At 51.1% G+C, this 20,170-nt stretch overlaps 1 protein-coding gene across 2 annotated transcripts in view; it reads left to right on the top strand.

Moving 5' to 3' along the window:
• The first annotated feature begins 1,674 nt into the window (after window positions 1-1,674).
• Window positions 1,675-20,170, top strand: part of GAS7 (growth arrest specific 7) — a 210,140-nt gene continuing 191,644 nt past the window's right edge. Inside the window, exon 1 of one of the 2 annotated variants that reach the window (XM_027516624.1) lies at window positions 1,675-2,249. In XM_027516624.1, coding sequence (XP_027372425.1) covers window positions 2,116-2,249 — 134 coding nt within the window. In that variant the 5' untranslated portion in view covers window positions 1,675-2,115. The remainder of the gene's footprint in view (window positions 2,250-20,170) is intronic. The other variant, XM_027516623.1, reaches the window with a different exon arrangement.

The following is a 20,170-nucleotide window of genomic DNA, read 5'->3' as shown; positions in this document are numbered from 1 at the left end:
TGCTGCAGTCCATGCAGTTTCATATCATCAGATATGAAACCTGAGGTCAGTCTGCACATATGCCCCGATACAACACATTTTAGTCCCTTTTATGACTTGATTAGGTCGATTTCTTTTAGTGACTGTTTTCTGTACCAAATTTTGCAGCTCTGCTTCAAGGGACTCTTAGTGGTAACCATAGTCAAGAGTTTGTTTCCCCACGATTGTAGACATGCAAAGGTTGGTAAATTTGCAATCGATGGAATACTGTAAACCATCTGCATTTGTCAACTTGCCCCTGGCCAGAGGCCAGGCTGAGGCTGCTCTTCCAGCAAGATAGCTTTAATGCAGAATTTGGCTCTACAGTGATTTTCGAAGCTAGGGTGGGCCTGGACCTGAGCATTTAAAAGTTGCTCAGGTGATTCTAATGAGATCCACTGATTCTCACTAGAAAAATGTGTGAGATCTCAAGGTTCTTATAGCCCAGCTGGGCAGGTTTTGTAAAGGGTATCTAGGCAAGCATGTGTTTCTCTGGTGGCTCAGATGATCTGCCTGCAATGCGGGAGACCTGGGTTCAATCCCTGGGTTGGGAAGATCCCCTGGAGGAGCGCATGGCAACCCACTCCAGTATTCTTACTTGGAGAATCCCCATGGACAGAGGAGCTTGGCGGGTGAGATGGGGTTGCGAAGAGTCGGACAGGACTGAGTGATTAAGCACACAGGCAAGCGTAGTGAATGATGAAGCTGGGGGAGGTATTGTGTAGAGGGCCTGAAATGCACAGGCTGAGACTGTTGGCACTGAATATAAAAGGTTACTGAGTAGGACTCAAGGGTGGGTAATTAGAAGTATACATAGAGATTAAGGGGTTCAGCTATTCACAGTTTAGGAAACGGAATTTAATTTTCCTATAGAGTAGGCTAACAAAGCTTTTACTTCTATACCGCTCAGTTCAAACAAAGGTCAGCTTCCTTCAGCACCCCGGTCCACTGGTCCCAGCAGAGCAGGAGCTTGTCCAAAGGAATTTTGTAGGTCCCTGGCACATTGCGTGGATCTTAGTAGTCTCCCACTAATGTCTGTTGACAGAGTAAACGAGTGTAGACTTCTCGGCTTGGCGCATCTCGGTTTCAGGAGACGTGGTACCCTGGGCCGGTCTCGCTTTTGCATGTAAAGGCTGTTCCCCCTCTTCTCCCTTTATCGGTAATGACCTGCTTCCAATTCTACTAACTCGAGTTTTGACTCCGTCGCCGCCTCACTCGGTCCCACCGGCTGCCACCTGGCTCAGGAGTCGGCTTCAAGTCTGCCTCTCACCCCTCGTCCAGTTTCCGGTGAGTCAAGTTCAACCCCAGGTTCAACCCTGACAGTGACGGCCACACACACATTCCCTCACCGGCACCTCGGAGGAGGCGCACGCCCACCACCGGCCAATAGGCCGCGCAGAAAGGGGCGTTTCTAACCCCGCGGCTTTCCGGGGTGGGGGTGTGAGCCGGGAGACCCCTCCCGAGTAACCCGCCTGCTCTGCGAGGGAGCGCCCGGCCCTCAGCGGGCGTGGCCGCCCTGGCCCAGCCCCCGCCCAGCCCCGCCCCCGCGCGCAGAGAGGGCCCCCGCCCGGCCGCCAGCCCCTCTCCACGTCCGCTGCCCCTCCCTCGCCGCGGAGCCTGGCCGAGGGGGATGCTCCGGGTCCCACCTCCCCTGGGAGCTGCGCATTTCCGCGCGCCAGGGCGGCCTCGGCTGCGGCCGGCCCTCGCGGCGGACGCCCGCGTTCCGCGTCCCCGGGAAGTTGTCTCCGGAGCCCGCGGCGCCTGGGTCTCCTCCCCCTGAGCCCCGCCCCCCCGCCCCGAGCTGGGAGCCGCGAGCCGCCCGGCCCGGGGGCGTCGCCGCTCGCTCTCCGAAGCCAGCGAGTCTCGGTTTCCCTGCGCGGGGTGCACGTCCCTCGCCTGCCCGGGGAACCCCGGTTACCCCCGAGACGGCGCGCGCCCAGAGCGCGGGAGCCCGGAGCGCCGGGCGCCTGGGACCCCGCGGAGCCGCTGCCCAGCCCGCGGGGCTCGGCAGGGATGCAGGCTGCTGTGTGAGCCCCGGCGCCAAGGCCATGTCCGGCGCCCGCTGCCGGACCCTGTACCCCTTTTCCGGGGAGCGGCATGGCCAGGGGCTGCGCTTCGCCGCGGGCGAGCTCATCACGCTGCTGCAGGTCCCGGACGGCGGCTGGTGGGAAGGCGAGAAGGAGGACGGACTCCGCGGCTGGTTCCCGGCGAGCTACGTGCAGCTGCTGGAGGTAAGGGGCGAGGGCCGGGGCTGGGAGGCCGGCGCGCTCGCGTACCTGTTGCCTGTTCCCGGGAGGCCGGAGCCGCCCCTGCCGGAGGGGAGCCCGGGGGGCCGCCTCTGTGCGCTGGACCCAGAGCCGCGCGCTCCTGTGGGCGGTGGAGGCGGCGTGCGCCCTTGGGGCGTGGGCAGCGCGGGGTTCGCCCCCCGAGCGCTCCCCGTGCCGGGCCTCTCGAGCACATCGTGGCCGCCCTGAGGAAGCGAGAACTTGTTGCCAGTGTAAGCTCGGGAGCGGGCGGGCGCGTTCCGGCGGTGGCCGGGGCCGCCGGAGGGCTGCGGAGTCCGGCGGTCTAGGGAAGACGTGCAGACGATCGGGATGTGAAAAGTGGCCCCGGCGCCCCGAGCCTGCCGACCCGTGGACAGTTGTGCTGCGGCGGGTCAGCTCCCCGGCTGCCTCCGGGCCGTCCACTTACTGGTCAGCTGAGCCTGGCTGGCTACCAGCCCGAGCCCCGTCAGCAGGTCTGACCCGGGGGTGCCGCAGCCCCCAGCCAGCGCCCCCTCCCCTGGCCCAGCTCCCCTAGGTCAAGGTTCAGAACCTGGAAAGTGGCTTGTCCTGGGGTCCTGGCCTGGCCCCAGGTTTCACAGGACCTGCTGAGCCAAGTCGACTGGCTGTTTATTGTCTGGGTGACAGTTGGGAGGCCTCGCTGTCCTCTAATCGCTGAGCTCATGGTCACAGCCTGAGTGGGATCCGAAGTTTCTAAAGTCCTTTGGTGGGGGGTGGGAGGTGGTTTTACAGGACGTCCCCTTCAGCCTGACCCCAGGATTGCTGCAAAGACTAACTGTGAGTCGTCGGAAATATTATGTCAAAATACTGTCCAAATCATAGAGATTGAATTGATTAATAATTTAACCCCCACCCCCCACCGACCTACTTCACAAAGAACAAAGTAGCAAATTTTGACTGAAAATGCTCTGTGTGACTCAAAAAAGACAGACAGAAAGCCAGATAGGGGTGGAATGGTTATGGGTGAGTTTGCCTGAGAAAAACCCTCTGGAAACATTATCAGAAATCGAGCCTGGCCTCATAGAGATACAGTGATGTTTCTTTCAGGTCCAGAGAACAAAATCCCTCCTATGAGGCTTTAGTAGCCTTTGAGCAAAGTTGAGGCTGGAAGGAGCTTTCATGGGCTGTCCACTGAGGCTATTTGGAAACCTTCTTGGTTCTGTAATTTGAGAGCCAGGCAGCGTAGGGGAGGCGCAGGTGTTTCTCAGCTTTCCTAACTGCCTTCCTGAGATTCAGGTGTGAAAGAAAGCAAGTGAATGGCCCCTTATGAAGATCTGGAGCCTCCTTGTTTCTATTCCAGAAGCCCTGGGAGAGGCTCCTGTGGTAGAGTCCTCTGGTGGCCACACTTTTCCAGGAAACACTGATGTGGAAATCTGGCTGTTGGATGTCCGGTGAGGAGCGTCCCTGGCTGGACTGAGCCAGCTGTGTGTTGGGTGGGGAGTGAGGTTGGAGGGTTTGTCCACTGTGTTAGCGAGAGTGAAGTGGCTCTGCTTTTCCTTCCTGGGAGGAAAGGGAGGGTGAATCAGACCCAGGGGACAAACAGAACGATCAGATGGGACAGTTGTGGGTGTGTCGGTCACAGTTTGTGGTATATACATTGAGACTCTCCTATCTCCTAAGGGGCTTTCAGACCAGCACCCATCTGAGGGAGCAGTAACCCTGAGAGGGGCTCCCATTTTGTTAAGCACTTGCTAGGCACCAGGTATGGTCCATGCATTGTCACCAGTTCCCCTGACAGCCCTGGGAAGGGGAAGGAGCTATCCCCATTTTTGTAGGCAGGCAAATTGAATGAAAAAGGTGAAGGCAGTCAGCCAAGGAGTAGTTGGTTAGCAGCTCAGCTGGCTGAATATTACCCTTTGGGCCTCTGTCTCTTTTAAACTCAATATCCTGGGTCACACTGTACCAGAAGGCAAGTGAAGGGTCTGGATCCTTGTGGTGAAGGGTCTGTGTAGCTCCTGAGGTCAGCCTGCCGGAGACAGCGTCCCTAAGGGGCGGCAGAGATGCTGGGGCTACGGTGAGGGCAGCTGCTCCTACCCACTTGAGAAGCTCTCCTGCAAACCCTGATGTTTAATTTCACTCAGAGCCAGCTGTGTTTCCCACAGGTGGAGGGAGGAGTGGGCCTGAGTCCTAGGACTCTTTTCAGGGAAAAGCAGATGCAGCTTTGACAGGGAGGGTCTTTGTATCTGGGAACCTCATACATGAGCAGGCCTGGACCTCGAGGCTGAGGTTAGTAGAGATGGAGGATATGCAGGTAGGTTCCCCTGGGTTGCAGTGAGTCCCCAAAGATAGGCTGGGTTAGGGAATGCAGAACTCGCAAGGGGGTCGCAGGTGGTGGACTGGCCAGCATAGGGAATCATGGGTCTGGAGGACTGCCAGCCAGGTGTTGGTGCTGAAACCAGGTGGCCAGAGGAGCCCGTAGGTACTAGAGGTGGTAAACCTCTGCTAGTGGGGTGCCTGGCACTCAGCTTGCAGAGGGGCATGGAGTTCAGAAGGCCAGGGGAGCTGTTGGGGATATAAGTACAGACAGAAGGGGCTACACTAGGCTCCTGAGGCAGGATTCAGATGGGGGGATGCACAGCCTAGCCCCCACCCCAGTGCACCATTTGTTCTGATAGAGTGCTGTCAGGAAACCCCATCTTGGCAAAAATGTGCCAAAGATCGAGAGCCGTCTGTGCAAGATAGACACGCCTCAAGGATTTCCTCCTTGTTCATGTGGAAAAAAAAAAAAAGGGGAAGCACACCCCGTTGAGAGGAGTTGAGAGCTGACAGGGAGGTCAAAAGACCCGCCCTGGTGGCCAGTGAGCCCCTGAGCAGAGCCCAGTTTGACAGAGGTCCTGGTTCCTGGGGAAATCTTTTGGTCAAGACCCCAAGGAAATGAGGGAATGGGCTGCACATACTTGGCTTCCAAAGGGTGGCTTCCAGGAAAACCTCCGCCAAGCAGAGATGGGGAGCCCTGGTAGGCAGGGACTGGTCACAGGGATCCCACTCTTCAGTGGATGGGGCAGCCTTCCAGAGGGTGACAGGCGGAGGGAGCCAATTTTCCCAGAAAAGGGAGGAGGCGTAATAGATAAGATGCACAGCTGCCTAGGAATTATCAAGGCCCTTAGATAAAAGCCTAGAGGATCTGGTGGCTCAGACGGTAAAGCGTCTGTCTGCAATGCAGGAGACCCGGGTTCGATTCCTGGGTTGGGAAGATATATCTGGAGAAGGAAATGGCAGCCCACTCCAGTATTCTTGCCTGGAAAATCCCATGGACGGCGGGGCCTGGTGGGCTACTGTCCATGGAGTTGCAAAGAGTTGGACACGACTGAGCGACTTCACTTTCACTTTAGATAAAAGCAAGCAGAAACATCTTTCTTGAGGGTCTGATCCACCACAAAGAGCTCGAGGAGCTTAGAGAGACATGGTTGAGGAGCAGCTGAGGTGATGCTCTTACCTTGAATGGAGAGAATTAAGGATCTGGAAGGTACTGTAAAGCATCTGCAGAAACCTCTAGAGGTTTTGGGGATTAATCCTAGGGGTTGGGGGGCTGGTAATAAGATTGGAATGCACACACAATAGAGCTTTCCTTGAGCGAGGTGCTGTTTTCAGCATCCACAATCTGGCTGCAAGGCCTGGACTTCAGAGATAGTAACGGAATATGAGACTTTGCCAGTCAAACTAGTTGGCTGCAGAGGGTCACCCTTGCACGTCCTTCTCTCCAAGTCCTGTTCTCCCATTTTGGGTTCAGGTGATTGTGTTGCAGAAGTTTACAGAATGTTGCTGGGGGAGAGAGATGCTGGGCTGGGGAAGTGGGCTGTGCTGTGGATCATGAGGGATATTTTATCCATTGCTGTGAAATAAGCCCCCTCAAAACTTAGTGTTACAAAACAACTGTTTGTTACTATGGCACATGTTTCTGTGGATTGATGGGGCTCAGCTGGGTTGTTCTTCTGCTGGTCTTGGCGTCTCTCATGCATTTGCAGTCAGATGGTGGCCAGAGTTGGGGTCATGGAGGCTCCGCTGAGCTGGAACCTCCAGAAGGGCATATTCACTCACCCATCTGGTGCCTTTCATGTGGCTTCTAATGTGGTGTCTCATCCTCTGGTGCCTTTCTCTGCAGCAGAGCAGCTGGAGTTTTGACATACTGACTTCCAAGAAAGCAAAAGTGCAAACTGCCAGGCCTTCTTAAGGCTCAGGTTCAGACCTGGCGCATCGTTTCTGCCAGGTTTCATGGGCAAAGTGAGTCTCAGGGCCAGTCCCTGATTCAGGGTAGGAGGGCGGTTCATACAGGTGTGGGTACAGGTGTGACACTGAAGCAAGGTTCACTGAAGGCCATTTTGCAGACTGGCTACCTCACAAGGCTAGGGAGAATACCTGGGACAGATGATCCGTTAGAGGGGAAGGTGTACCAGGTCACATGGATGAGAGAGCTTCGGGGAGGTAAAATGAACAGACTTGGTCATTCTGCTAGGAAATTCTCCATCGTCATCCTTTTATGTTTTGTTTTTTTTGTTTTGTTTTTAAAGATGCCAGGGATTTCTTTGTAATGGCGATTAATGATGCAGCAGAATTTGAAACCAGATTTTTCTGTGCCTGAAGCCTGGGTCTGTCTCCTGAGCCACTGACAAACCAACTTTTTCAAGTTGGGGCTATTTGGTGCTGGTTGTTAATGGACATCATGCATCCGAACTGCCTGACATCTTGTAGATGCTCGATATGTTGCACAGATTGGTTTTAATACAGGGCCTTTCTTTTTGTAACATGGAGATTACCTAAAATGGGTGTGACCTTGTTCCTCATGCCTGTATTTTTCAAGGCAGTCATAAGCTCTGTCCACAAAAGAAATAATTAGGGCTGGTGGTTCGCGGAGCATGTGATTGTGACTGAAAAGATTAAGGTGCTTTCTGCCATCTTCACAAAGTCATCCTGCCCTTTGATTTGGGGGCTGTGGCCAGCGTTTGTGGCTCCCGCTGTGTGAAACTCTACCTACGGCCCACCCTCTGCCTCCGCTCCTGAGCAGCATTCCCCCCTTCACTGCTCTGTGCAGGTCTGGTCAAGTGGCCACCCCCTCGGGACTTCAAAGCAGTGGGCAGGGTTTGTGGATTCTCTGGATTCGGGGCATCTTCACAAAAGTTCCCTTAGCAACAAGTCGGCAGGAATCCCTGACATCTGTTAACCACCACGTGAATCCCCGGAGTCCATTACCAGTTAGAAACATGAATGAGATGCTGACCTGCTTGTACTCTTCCCAGCCCGAAGAAGCCCAGCTTTTATCTTACAGCCTGGTTGACCTTGTCTACGAGCACGGATGCTGGGCCTTACCTGGCTGGTGAAAGAAAAGGTTTGGTAAACCAGGAAATCTTGGATATAAGTTAGGTGTTAGGATTTTTATCCAGAGGTTGGGGTTCTCCCAGCTTGCCCACTTATTACTCCCAACAGCCACATGACAAGCTTTCTAACAGAATGTCAGCACGGGTCCCCAGCACTTAAAATTGCAAAATAAGTAGATTCCGCTCTGCCTGCAATGGCGAGGCTGCTGGATAGTGTTCCCTGCCCCCACCTGTTTTTGATTGAACTGTATATGGGATCTTAGTTCCTCAACCAGGGATCGAACCCATGGCCCTTGCATTGAAAGAGTGGCGTCTTAACCACTGGACCACCAGGGAAGTGCCTGGGTGGTGCTTATTCCCATGGAGAGAAGTAGAAGTGGTGGCCAGCTGGTGGGCTTGGCTTGTCCCTTGGAGCATCAGAGCATGGGTGACACTGTGGAGGTTCAGCTACGACAGGTGTGTGGTGCCAGGTTTGCATGGATTCCTCAGAGGACTCGCCCACCTCTTGCCTTTGCATTTAGTGTCTCTCCTGCCTCCCATCTGATAAAGATCAATTTTGTGAGATTAACTTCCTGGTTCACTGCATTCCCCTCATTTCTTGAGTTGGTAGCCAGACTCAGTCCCCAGGGACTCACATGTCCCATGTCCATACTACACTTTTAATCTCTCTCCTCCTCTAAGTGCCTTCTCCCCCCACCCTCTGAACCCTCTGACGGTGCATGTCACCGTCATCTCTCCAGTGTCACCCGACTCTACCCCTTCTTACCTTTCCTCTCCTGTTCGGTTGAGTGCAAACCTGGTCTGTTCTCCCTTAGAAACGTTCCTCAGAGCCTTCTCCTTCTTCGCTTGTGTTGGCAGACTTTTTCTGAAAAGGGCCAGGAAACATTTTCGGCTTTGTGGGCCAAGCGGCATCCTCAAGTTATAGCTGCGGTGCTGTGATGTGCAGTGCGCCGGAGACAGTGAGAAGCTGTGAGAGCACCCATATGGTCCCTGTCACAGCCACTCAGCCCTGCCTGTGGAGCACGAAGCAGCTCGAGAGGAGCCCTGAACCAGCGGGTGTGGCTGTGTGCTGATAAAACTTTATTTATGGACGCTGGGATTTGAATTTGTGCCATGCAGTATCTTTCTTCTTTTGCTTCATTTTCAACTATTTAAAGATGGATAGGCCAGGGACTTCCCTGGTGGTCTAGTGGTTCCCCTAGACCACCTAGGCGGTTCCCCTGGTTGAGGAACTAAGATCCCACGTGCCAAGGAGCAACTAAGCCCTCATGCTGCAGCTACTCTCGAGCCACAGCTAGAGAGTCTGTGCACTGCAGTGAAGATTCCCTGTGCTGTAAGACCTGCTGCTGCTGCTGCTAAGTCGCTTCAGTCGTGTCCGACTCTGTGCGACCCCCCATAGACGGCCTCCCACCAGGCTCCTCCATCCATGGGATTTTCCAGGCAAGAGTACTGGAGTGGGGTGCCATTGCCTTCTCTGAACTAAGACCTACACAGCCAGAAAAAAAAGATGGATAGGCCCTTCCTTAGCTCTGGGCTGTGTGTGGTTTGCCAATCCCTGTTCAGAAGTTGATCATTCATTCAACAATCCCTGAGTGCCTAACAATAGACTGTGAATGCTACTGTAGGTGAAGCAACGAAAGGCATAGAAAAGAAACTTACCTTTTAGTTGGAGAGATGGTAAACTAGCAAAAAAAAAATATATATATATATATATATGATTTTATATATATATATCTGATTTTATAGTAGTATATATGATTTTAAAGCAGGGTACTGTGATAAGTTAGGGGTGCAGGGTACAGGAAGGGGGGTTCCAGAAACTGTCAGAGAAAGCTTCTGCAAGGAGGGGATATCTGAGCAAAGAGCTGAGTGAGCCAGGCACATGAGGATCTGGGATGTGAGTGTTTGTTCTGCAAATGCAAATAACCTTAGAGAGGGGAGTATGTTTGATAGATATGAGAGAACCAGAATATTCCAGAATGGTTAGAGAGCAAGGACAAGCTTGGGATGTGGCAGAAAGGGAGGCAGGTAAGTTGGATAGTTACTTTCCTTCTCCCTACAGTATATGTAACTTGATTTTTCTCTATGAATTTATGTTTTATGTACCTGTTCTGCACAGTGAAAGAAAGGTACTGTCAAGCATTTGAGGTTCTTGCCTTTCCCTAGATTTGCATTTATGTTCTGGGGAATTTAACTGCAAACAGCGTCATTCCAAGGGCCCAGCTGTTCCTCCGTGTCCTTTGGGCCTCTGCTGACCTGTGCTTTCCTGTGTGGTTCTCTGTTTGTCTGTCCATACTCTTTTTGCCAGAGACAATCTCCTGTCTGAAGGGTCCCTCTATCTGGAGCCCCCTCTGCTCCTTCTCAGCGGTTTTTGGGTGGACAAAATCGGAGTATCATTCTCTGACACTCTCTGAAGCTTCTTCTGCCTCCAATGATGTGCTGGTAAATGTTTATTGATCAACTTTGGGGGATGGAGGATGGAAGTTCTGATTTGTAGCATCTGCCAATTTCTGGGATGTAAATACTCCCGCCATGGCCGATTTCAAGCTACAGATGGTTTCTTTTCATTGACTACATTGGACCTGTCATCTTGTGTAAAATTAAGGTATACAGCCTGTTCATCTGATAGCAGATATTATAACATGATAGCAACATTTAGCACCTCTATCACATTCCCTATTTATCCTTTCTTTTTCAGTGGTTCGTAGCTTTCGGTGTGATTGACAGGTTAGCATGCTCCGAGTTGTTTTGGAAAGCTCACCTGGGCTGTAGTGTGGAGGATGGATTTTAAAGGGCAGGAACAGGAGCAAGCAGATGAGTTCGAAAGCTGGGAGCAGGTTGGTGGGAGTGGAGGTTCTGAGAGAGAAGGGGATGGATTTGGAATATGTCTTGCAGGTTGAGTCAGAAGAATTTGCCAGTGGATTGACGGGGGACGTGAGGGGCCTTACCTCTGCAGGACTGTTGTGATGTACTCTATGGTATTTTCCTCATCCATGAATCGTCTACTCTGCCACCAGAGACCTCTTCCTTCAAAAATGAGCTAAAAGGCAAATAAAAATTGGGGAAAAGTTAATGTCCTTAATGCAGGAAGTACTTTTATAATTTTTTTCCCCCCAAAAGCAGAAACAGGAACACATCAGTATGCGAATGGGCAGGGAACTTGGATAGACACTTCATAATAAAAGATGTGCAAAGTCATCAGCATATTCAGTCTCATTAGTAATCAAAGAATTGTAATTTTTTTGGAAAAGGTAGCTTTAACGAAAAGCGTCAACATAAAAACAGAATGAGTCTTGGCTAGAGTGTAGGAAGATTGTCATATGCTTCCCAGAGTGTAATTTGGCAATACATCTTAAAACCATAACAATGTATGTGCCCTCTGCCCCAGCAATTCCACATGTAGAAATTTGGACTCGGGAAGAATCAAGCCATAAGCCTCAGAATACCCGTTGCAGCCTGTTTCTGTTATAGCTCAATTGGCCACACCCGACCTTCCCACCTGGAGGAACTGGTTAAAACAAGGTTCACCTGTGCCTCACACAAGGCCACCCATGCAAAAGGGGTTCAGCTGAATTTGAAAAATAAAACATTTTTGTCAGTGATGCTAAGTGTTTTTAATGGAGTTAGCGTGGTTCAGATTTCACCTGATGACAAGGCAAAATGAGCTGGTGTTTCCAAGAATGAACTGCTTTTTAAAAGCAGAGACTGTGTCCCATGCATTCTCTGATGTATCCTTTTGTGCAAAGACCCAGCTGAAGGAGTACTTGCCTGGCCCAAGGCCATGTTCTTTTAGATATCCTTAGTAACAGCAAATCTTTGTCTTTCAAGGGGTGCATTTGGTTTTTTTGGAAACAGCCAGATTTTATTTGGAGCCAAGTCTGGTGTGTCTGTATGTGTGACTGTCTGTCTGTCACCTTGTTGAAAAAAGGATGTAAAGCAGCTTACCAAAAAGCATACGGTACAGTAAGATAGAAGCATAAATACATGGGGAAATCTGGGGAAAGGAGAAAATAAGATGATGGAGTGAAGTCTGAAGAGTGTAGAAGGTCATTGAGTTAAGTAATGCTGTTCAGGGTTTAAAACGAGGTCCTCAAGTCATGATGTGTTTGAGCTGTTCTCAACGGGGAGAAACAGATGTTCTGAAGATGGCAGCATTGGGGGCTTAGGTGCTGTGTCAGTCAGGATGGGTTAGGGAATGCTGCTGTAACAAACAGTCCCCAAGTCTGAGTGCTTAAAAACAATATAGGTTCGCCTCTTCTCACACTGCCAGTCTATAGCAAGTCAGTTGGTGGCAGCGAGACCCTCCAGGAGGGACCCAGGATGAGGGAGCAACCACGGTCTTGGATCTTGCTGGGTGACCAACAGCACCTGGTTCTTAAAGCTTCTTCCCACAAGTGGCACATGGCGTTGGTGCTCAGATGTCATTGATGAAAGCCCAGCCACACCTCACTTCAAGTGGGTGGGGTGATGTAGTCCTGCCCGGTGCCCAGAAGGAGAGGAGGAGTGAGCTGCATGTATATGGACGGCTTTGGTGTCCACCAGGGTGTGTCTTCACTCAGGGGGATGCTCTGTTTCTGTTCTAGTTTAGTCTCCGTATTTTATGGCCATACCGAGTGGTGCTTCTCAAGTTGACTTTGATACCTCTAGAGCAAGGTTTCTGGATGTTGTTGGATGCAGATTCTGACTTAGTAGGTCTGGGGTTAGGCCGGGGACTCTGTGTGTCTGATAGGCTCCCTTGGAGTTCAGCCCCAGCATGGGCCCATAGCTACTGAGACCAGGATGAGCTTTTACTGTTCTTTCAAATCAGCTCCCCCTCCACCAAGCTCTCCTGGCATTTGCCATGCTCCTGGGCACACTAGTGATACTTGGCCTGATCCCAGACTTCCTGTGATTTTTTTTTTTTCTTTGCGGTAAATACATCTGTCAACGTTTGGTTCAACAAAATCAAATATTTATATTTGAGCACCTACTGTGTATGCTAGGCTCTCTGCAAGGCCCGGTGGATACAGTCGAGGCCTGGAGCCAAGGTCTTCTCTGGGAGCCCTCAGGGATGTGCCAGCCCCCCTAGGTGACTCTGGCAGATGATTTCTCTAAAAAAAACTTCAGTTTCACAACTTGTTCTACTGGAACGAAAGCCTTTCCAGAAGTTTTGCATCCATTGTTCTTTCTCAAATGCCTTCATTTCTCCACCCTTCTCATTTGCTTGTCAGATGCACAGAGAACTCCCATATTCGTCAACAAAAAAACTAATTAAGTTGTAAAAACTCTTCAGAGATGATATTTTAAAATTTCTACAGAAATGAATCCTTGTCCTAATTTAATCATGACAGAGGCTCCTTATTTTAGCGATGGCTCATGGAAGAGTGTCATTTGTTTTTGATTCATAATATAAAGTAGAAATAGAAATAGGAAGTTGGAGGCCACTCTTCTCATTTAGCAAGTGTTTTACTGATAAATAGCTACAAGCTTTTGTTGTGTTTGAAGTGAAAAATGAAACTGTTGAGTTCTGGATAATCAAGGACATACTTCACAGAAAATCTGCTAATCTGATGATGGTGTCGGTCAGTCCCTAAGTCGTGTCTGATTCTTTGTGACCTCATGGACTGCAGCATGCCAGCTTCCCTGTCCCTCGCTATTTCCCGGAGTTTGCCCACGTTCATATCCATTGAGTCGGTGATGCTATCCAACCACCTCATCCTTTGCTGCCCTCTTCTCCTTTTGCCTTCAACCTTTCCTAGCATCTCTACCAGCTAATCTTGTACTCAATCTAGTATTTTCGTATTTATAAAGAAGGTTTTGGATGCCTGGGGCCTCCTGCTTGCTGTGGGCACATGGAATCCACCTGTGCAACATACCATGTAGGACATTAAGCCAGCACTTATAATATTAATGTGCATGCATATCACAGGGGGCTTTTGTTCAGATGCAGATCTGGCTTCAGTGGGCCTGGGGTGGGGCCTGAGACTCTGCATTGTCTAACAAGCTTCCAGGTGCTGCTGGCCTCTGAGCCTCAATTTGAGTAGGAAAGCATTTGAGTACCCTAAGGGGTTTTTAAGTTTGCAAGCCATGATTAAATTCTGGAATTAGATTGGATTTAGTTTACTTTTCTTTCTTCATGGGTTATGTAAGACTACATAGGGTCATGGAAAGAACACAGGTTTTGGAATTAGACCTCAATTTGAGTCTGTTTAATCTGAGAGGTTTGAAGGTGGTAAAAAGGATGGTGGGCGGGAGGGTGGTATCTGGTGTTCCTATTTGCCCAGAGGGGTCTCTTGATCGCCATCATGGGTTGGAGGTGGGGCTTGGGAATGTTTCACCCTGGCTAGGTAAGGAAGAGAGGTGGCTGAGAGCTGAATGGTAGGCCCAGGGTCTTAACTACAGCATGCATGAACTTGACAGCATACAGAGAGCCCAGGGTGGTCTTGCCGGATACCAGTGTGTTAGGAAAAACATGTCCCCACATCTCAAGGCACTTGATCCCATTCCAAGGGGATGCTGGATGTGTTGTGTGGTTTGGTTTGTGGGCTGGAATGTGAGCCCTGTGGCTACCATCAGTGTGGACACTCTGCTCAGGGGCAGGGACAGAACCTCCTCCAAATGGCTGAAGAGTGCAGGGTCAGGGTCTGGCAGCTCTGGGTTCAAATCCTGACTCAGACCCTGCTGCCTGAGAGACCCTGGGCCGGTTGCAGAATCTGCGTAAGTTTCCTAGGGCTCCTGTGAGGTAGCCAGGCACCTTGTACACACTGTTAGTGGAGTCTACACCCCCCATGTTCTGGGGATCATGCCAAGACCAATACTGAGAGCTACCGCTTTACTGGACTTCCATTTATGGGGGTGCGGCTGGGGTGAGAGGAAACTCCCTCTTTCCCTGGGCCCCTCTGAGATCAAGTACAGGGCTCCCTGGTTGCAGTCCTGTGGTCAGGGCCTTCCGACCCACAGGCAGAAGTCACCAGAGCCTCTTACTGAATGTAGATTTGGATTCTGAGGGTCTGGGGTGGGACCTGAGAGTCTGCATTTTTAAAAAGGTCTGACAAGGAGATGCTGCTTGTCTGGGGCCCACACTCTTAGAAGCACTGCCGGAGAGCACTTCTCTGGATTTTTCAGGACCCAGATCCTACTATTTAAAGCAAGTGAAGCTGCAGCCGCTGGCCAGTTCTGGTTTATTGGAAGCTGCTGCATGATGGTTGTTGCTGCTCAGGCTGGGTTAATTAGTCTTAATTGCTTCTTACCTGGGTCTGATGGGCCTCTGGGTGCTCAGACGTTCCCCGAAGAGGCTCTTATAATGAGAAAAATGTCAGGAGAGGTGACGTGTTGGAGTTTACTGAAGGATTTAGGCATTCCTTTTCGTCTTTGCTGGTCCTGGGCCCACAGAAAGATTTGTTTCAAGGGCCTGGATGGGAAATTCTCTTCTGAAGGTGTTGCTGTGGGGCTTAGAACAACTGATGGTCTCAGAACTGGCGATGGAGTTAGTGCCGTAAAGCTGGCGTCTCCCACGGCCCCTGGATGCAGCCCTCAGGTCTACGTGGCTCTGCGCTTGGCCTGCCTCCTCTTGCCTGGATCACTGCCCTGGCCCCTAACCGCGCTGGCTCTGCCTTTGGCCCCTTGGTGATGTCCATTCTCCGTAGAAATGCCGTGGTGATTTCTCTAGCCAGTTCGGCCAAGGAACATTCCTGGTTAAGACTTTCCTTGGGTTTTTTTGTCTTCCTGATATAACATGACTTACCTTTGCTTATGCGTCCCCTCACTACCTGGATTCTGCCTCCCCTCCTGGTCACGTTTTTAGCCACTTCTCTGTATAGGCAAAGCTGGGAAGTAAGATTGTCACCTTGTATATAATGCACAGCAAGCCATACCAGGCCCTCCTGAAACAGGAGGGAAGAGGGCAGGCACGGTCTTTAAAAGAGTGATACAGCCGTTGAGGATGTGAGGTAAACGAGTCAGAACCTACTAGACCCAAGATGGCGGAGGATTCCACTTCCGGCGCAAGATGGTGGATGACTTGACTTCCGGGTCATAGACCTCAAGCCTTATTATATGCTTATCGTAATATATTAGCACCTTAATGACATGCCACCAGATGCCATGACAGTTCTGAGGCTGACCATAAAAAGGCCAAGATGGGCAGTGCCCCAATGCCTGGAAATCCCTGCCCCTTCTCCAAGATAGTTAGAATATTCTTCCCACTCATTAGCATACTAAATTACCCAACCCATAAAAACTAACAACCCCAGTATTCTGGGGCCTGTTTCACTTTCCAAGACAGCTCTATTTTCCTGCAGCAGTTCTGGAGTCTTAGAATAGGAGTGTCCTCAGTTTGTAGACACTCTAGTGTGTTGGTGTTCAGGGCTGATCTGACCTGGGTTTGAGTACTGGCTGTGCGAAACTTGGGGCCAGTCGCTTTCCTGTCCTTGGACCTTAGTTTCTATGTCTTTAAGACCCATGTCAGGCTTCCCTGGTGGCTCAGTGGTAAAGAATGCGTCCGCCAATGCAGGAGAGGTGGGTTCAATTCCTGGGTTGGGAAGGAAATGGCAACCTTTTCCTTCCCAAGGAAATGACAATCCTACTTCCCTTCTACCCCCTGGAGAAGGAAATGGCAACCTACTCCAGTATTCTTGCTTGGGAAATCCCATGGACAGAGGAGCCTGGCAGGCTACAGTACAGATCGCAAAGGAGTCAGACACGGCTAGCGACTGAACAACAGCAAGACCCGTATCAGAGGATCGTTGTGCAAGTTAGAGTTGTCTCCTTTGATGTCAGTGCTCTGCAGAGAGCCTGGTGTCAGGGAGCCGGATGTGCTTGTGGCCATCTATCACTCAGGGTTCTGGCTATTATTTTCTTAGTAAAAGAAACCTGCTTCCCTGAGCATCAGTTCAAACCTCTTGGTCACCATTTCTGGTGGAGACCTTGTCTCTCTGGCTCTTGTCACCTTAACTCAGTTTCCATCTTGGTTCTTCCAAGTTAAGTCTCTTTCCGTCAGGTTTCAGGTCATCATTGAAGATGTGTTTACAGGAGGATCACTGCCTTTTTGTGGATGGACCCTTTGTCATGGTGCATTTCGACCACAAACTTAAGCCAGAAATTCCTTTCTTGAAATGTCACAGTTGTCTGACTCTCCTCCCATCCGGATTCTCTCTGAATGTGATAAACCCGCCTGGGAGTGACCAAGATTAGAATCTTAGCTGGAGGTCAGCAGTCCAGGGGAATTTTATCTTAGAGCCTACGGCAGATAAACCCACTTATAAGGGCAGGTTTTTTTTTGCAGAAGATTGCCTCCTGAGGCCTGTGGGTAGGGTCCTGCTCAGAGTGAGGGGGTCACAGGACCCGTGGATGTTTTCAAGCTGATGTGTTTGCTACGTGGCCCTCGATTCCTTCTTTCGGCCAGCCAGCTGCCGAATTTCTGAGCATGGCTGCTGTAGGTTCTTTGCAGGTAGAACGGAAGCACAGTAGTGGGAGATTCTGCCTGTGCCCTGTATCCCTCCACCCTGGCTCCATAATCTGATTCTCTGGCAGCACTTGCAGGGCTTTCTGCTCATTGTTGTCCCCTCTTTGCATTCCCCCATGAACCAGGCACAGAGAAAGCCTGCTTTCTGTGCTCCTGACAGCTCCCTCCCCCCACCCGCCACAGAGAGGGCAGGGAGGGTTTTTTTTTTTTTTTTAACCTTTATTTATTTATTTATTCTGAGCAGCATGCAAGATCTTAGTTCCCTGACCAGGAATTGAACCTGTGCTCCCTGCAGTTGGAAGCACAGAGTCTTAACCGCTGGACCACCAGAGAAGTCCCTGTCTTCCCGCTTCTGACTCTTCTTTTGAAAAGAGGAGATAATCTGGTCTTCAGGGAAAAAAGGAGTATCAGTGTGAATCTTTTAATTGTTCACTTGCCACTCGGGCCAGATGACTGATGCACACCATCTGGGAATTTGGGATCAGAGAGACAGGGAGCTAAGGTTTCTGGAGGTTCATACGGACAGCCATGGGATGAGACCTGATCTGTGCGTGCCCTCAAGGAGCCCTGTGGTGGGCGTGGCTGTGGAGAGCCTGGTGTTGTTGAGAATTTCAGACCTGCCTCCTCTGCCTCCCTGAGGAGAAAACATTCTGAATTAAATTGTAGCCACGCCTCTTCCTCCTCTGTGCAGGGTCCTCTGTGGAGCCATTTCGAGTGTGTTCAGCATGTGGGGAGAGACTAGCCTGGCCAAAGCAATACCAGCCATTCCAGGGAGATTGTGGAGCCAGCTCTGGCCTGAGCCCTTTGCCCCGACTATGCCCCTGGTCCAAGAAGATGACTGCTGGTGCATGAATGGAGGCAGGGGAGCTGGAGCTGGCCTGAAGTCTGCGTCTCCCAGACCTGGGGTTCTCTGGTGCTGGTTCCTGGGATCTGACACAGTGCTGCTCTTCCAGGGACTATGGCTTGATCATTCTCCTGTTCAAGTGACTCCCAGGATTCCTCCAAGAAACCTGAGCACTCTGGGGGACACAGTTTGAAAAGCGCAGTCTCTCGGTCCACTAAATGCCAACCCTCTTCTCTGCCCATCAGGATCACTTTCAGTTAGTTCAGTTGCTCAGTCGTGTCTGACTCTTTGTGACCCCGTGGAATGCAGCATGCCAGGGCTCCCTGTCCGTTGCCAACTCCCAGAGTTTACTCAGACTCATGACCATTGAGTGGATGATGCCATCTCATCCTCTGTTGTCCCCTTCTCCTCCTGCCTTCAATCTTTCCCAGCATCAGGGTTTTTTCAAATGAGTCAGTTCTTCGCATCAGGATCACTTTAGAGGATGCCAACTCGAGTGCCATTCCGCGGTGCTTCTGAATTGAGTGCCAGGGCATGGTCAGGGTGCCCTGTTACTCTAGGTGGCTGGTCTGTTTTTTAATCAGTCCTGGGGAAATGATTTCTCAAGGAAGCAGCAGAAGGTGTAAATTACGTTTCACTGAAAATCATCAAGACTATATTCAGCTACAGCAGCAAGTCTCTTGCAAATAGGGACTGATGTGAGATGCAAGCAGGTTGGAAAGAGTCACAGTGAGGACCTGCAGCTGGCTTGATTGACGGTCACAGAGGCACATGCACTTGGCTTTCTCCTGTTTATAGGGGAGAGGGATGGAAAAGCAACAATTATTCTCAGAGAACTGTACCCCAAGGGGGACGGTTTTAAGGTGACTGACATCCACCTTGGAATGGACGAGTTTTCTGTTAACCTGCTTCTTAGTAAGTATTCCTTGTATTTCCACTGAGCCAGGAACGCTGGGCTTAGGGCCGGTGTCCCCACTCTGCCCTAGCCTCTTGTTGCCGTCCACAATGTCCTTCTGAGTCCAACAGAACCCTCTCCACTGGCTCCCTGCCATCCCTGTGTGAGGGTGCTCCTTGTGGGGATGAGCACGGGGCTTCATAAACCTACCCCCGCCTCCTCACTTGCCCTCTCCTGGCGCCCAACTCTGCACCCCCTGCCTTTGCACGGCTGCACCTCTCTCTGGGGTCCCTTCCCCCTCCGGCCTGTCTGGGGAATGATAATCCCCCTCCAGACCCAGCCCAAGTGTGGCCTTTGACCTCTCCCCAGGCAAGCAGGTCATTCTTCCTTGGCTTCCGTAGGGCTTCCTGCTGTGGTGGCCCTGACCACACTGGGTTGCAGTCACTCCTGTCCTGCACTCTGAGCTCCTCCGGTGCAGGAAACCTGCACCTGCATTGTCGTGGATCTTTGTGATGCCCAGCTTGACACAGTGCTTGGCATCCGTGAGATTTGGCTGGGTGACTGTTGGAACACCGGTTGGGTAGACAGATGAACTAAAGAGTTTGAAGAGAAGGCTTGCCAAATAACAATAAAATTCTTTTAAAAAGGTGATGAGTTAAGTGAGGTCAGTAGAGTGACTTTAGAAGAAGAGGAGGTCAGGACACAGACACAATGAGGAAGGCTCAGGAAGGAGACAGCTGTCTGCAATCCAAGGAGACAGGCCTCAAGAGAAACCAGCCTGCTGACACCTTGATCTTGAACTTCAACCCTCCAGACAATAGATTTCTGCTGTTTGAGGCCCTCGGCCTGCAGTTCTGGCCACCGGAGCCGACTCCTCAGTTCAGTTCAGTCGCTCAGTCATGTCCGACTCTTTGCGACCCTATGAATCACAGCATGCCAGGCCCCCCATCCATCACCAACTCCCAGAGTTCACTCAGACTCACGTCCATCGAGTCAGTGATGCCATCCAGCCATCTCATCCTCTGTCATCCCCTTCTCCTCCTGCCCCCAATCCCTCCCAGCATCAGAGTCTTTTCCAATGAATCAACTCTTCGCATGAGGTAGCCAAAGTACTGGAGTTTCAGCTTTAGCATCATTCCTTCCAAAGAAATCCCAGGGCTGATCTCCTTCAGAATGGACTGGTTAGATCTCCTTGCAGTCCAAGGGACTCTCAAGAGTCTTCTCCAACACCACAGTTCAAAAGCATCAATTCTTCGGCGCTCAGCCTTCTTCACAGTCCAACTCTCACATCCATACATGACCACAGGAAAAACCATAGCCTTGACTAGACAGAACTTTGTTGGCAAAGTAATGTCTCTGCTTTTGAATATGCTGTCT

The sequence above is a fragment of the Bos indicus x Bos taurus genome, chromosome 19 (genome assembly GCF_003369695.1).
Source record: "Bos indicus x Bos taurus breed Angus x Brahman F1 hybrid chromosome 19, Bos_hybrid_MaternalHap_v2.0, whole genome shotgun sequence".
Classification (NCBI taxonomy): Eukaryota; Metazoa; Chordata; class Mammalia; order Artiodactyla; family Bovidae; genus Bos; species Bos indicus x Bos taurus.
This window is presented reverse-complemented; position numbering and strand designations above follow the sequence as displayed.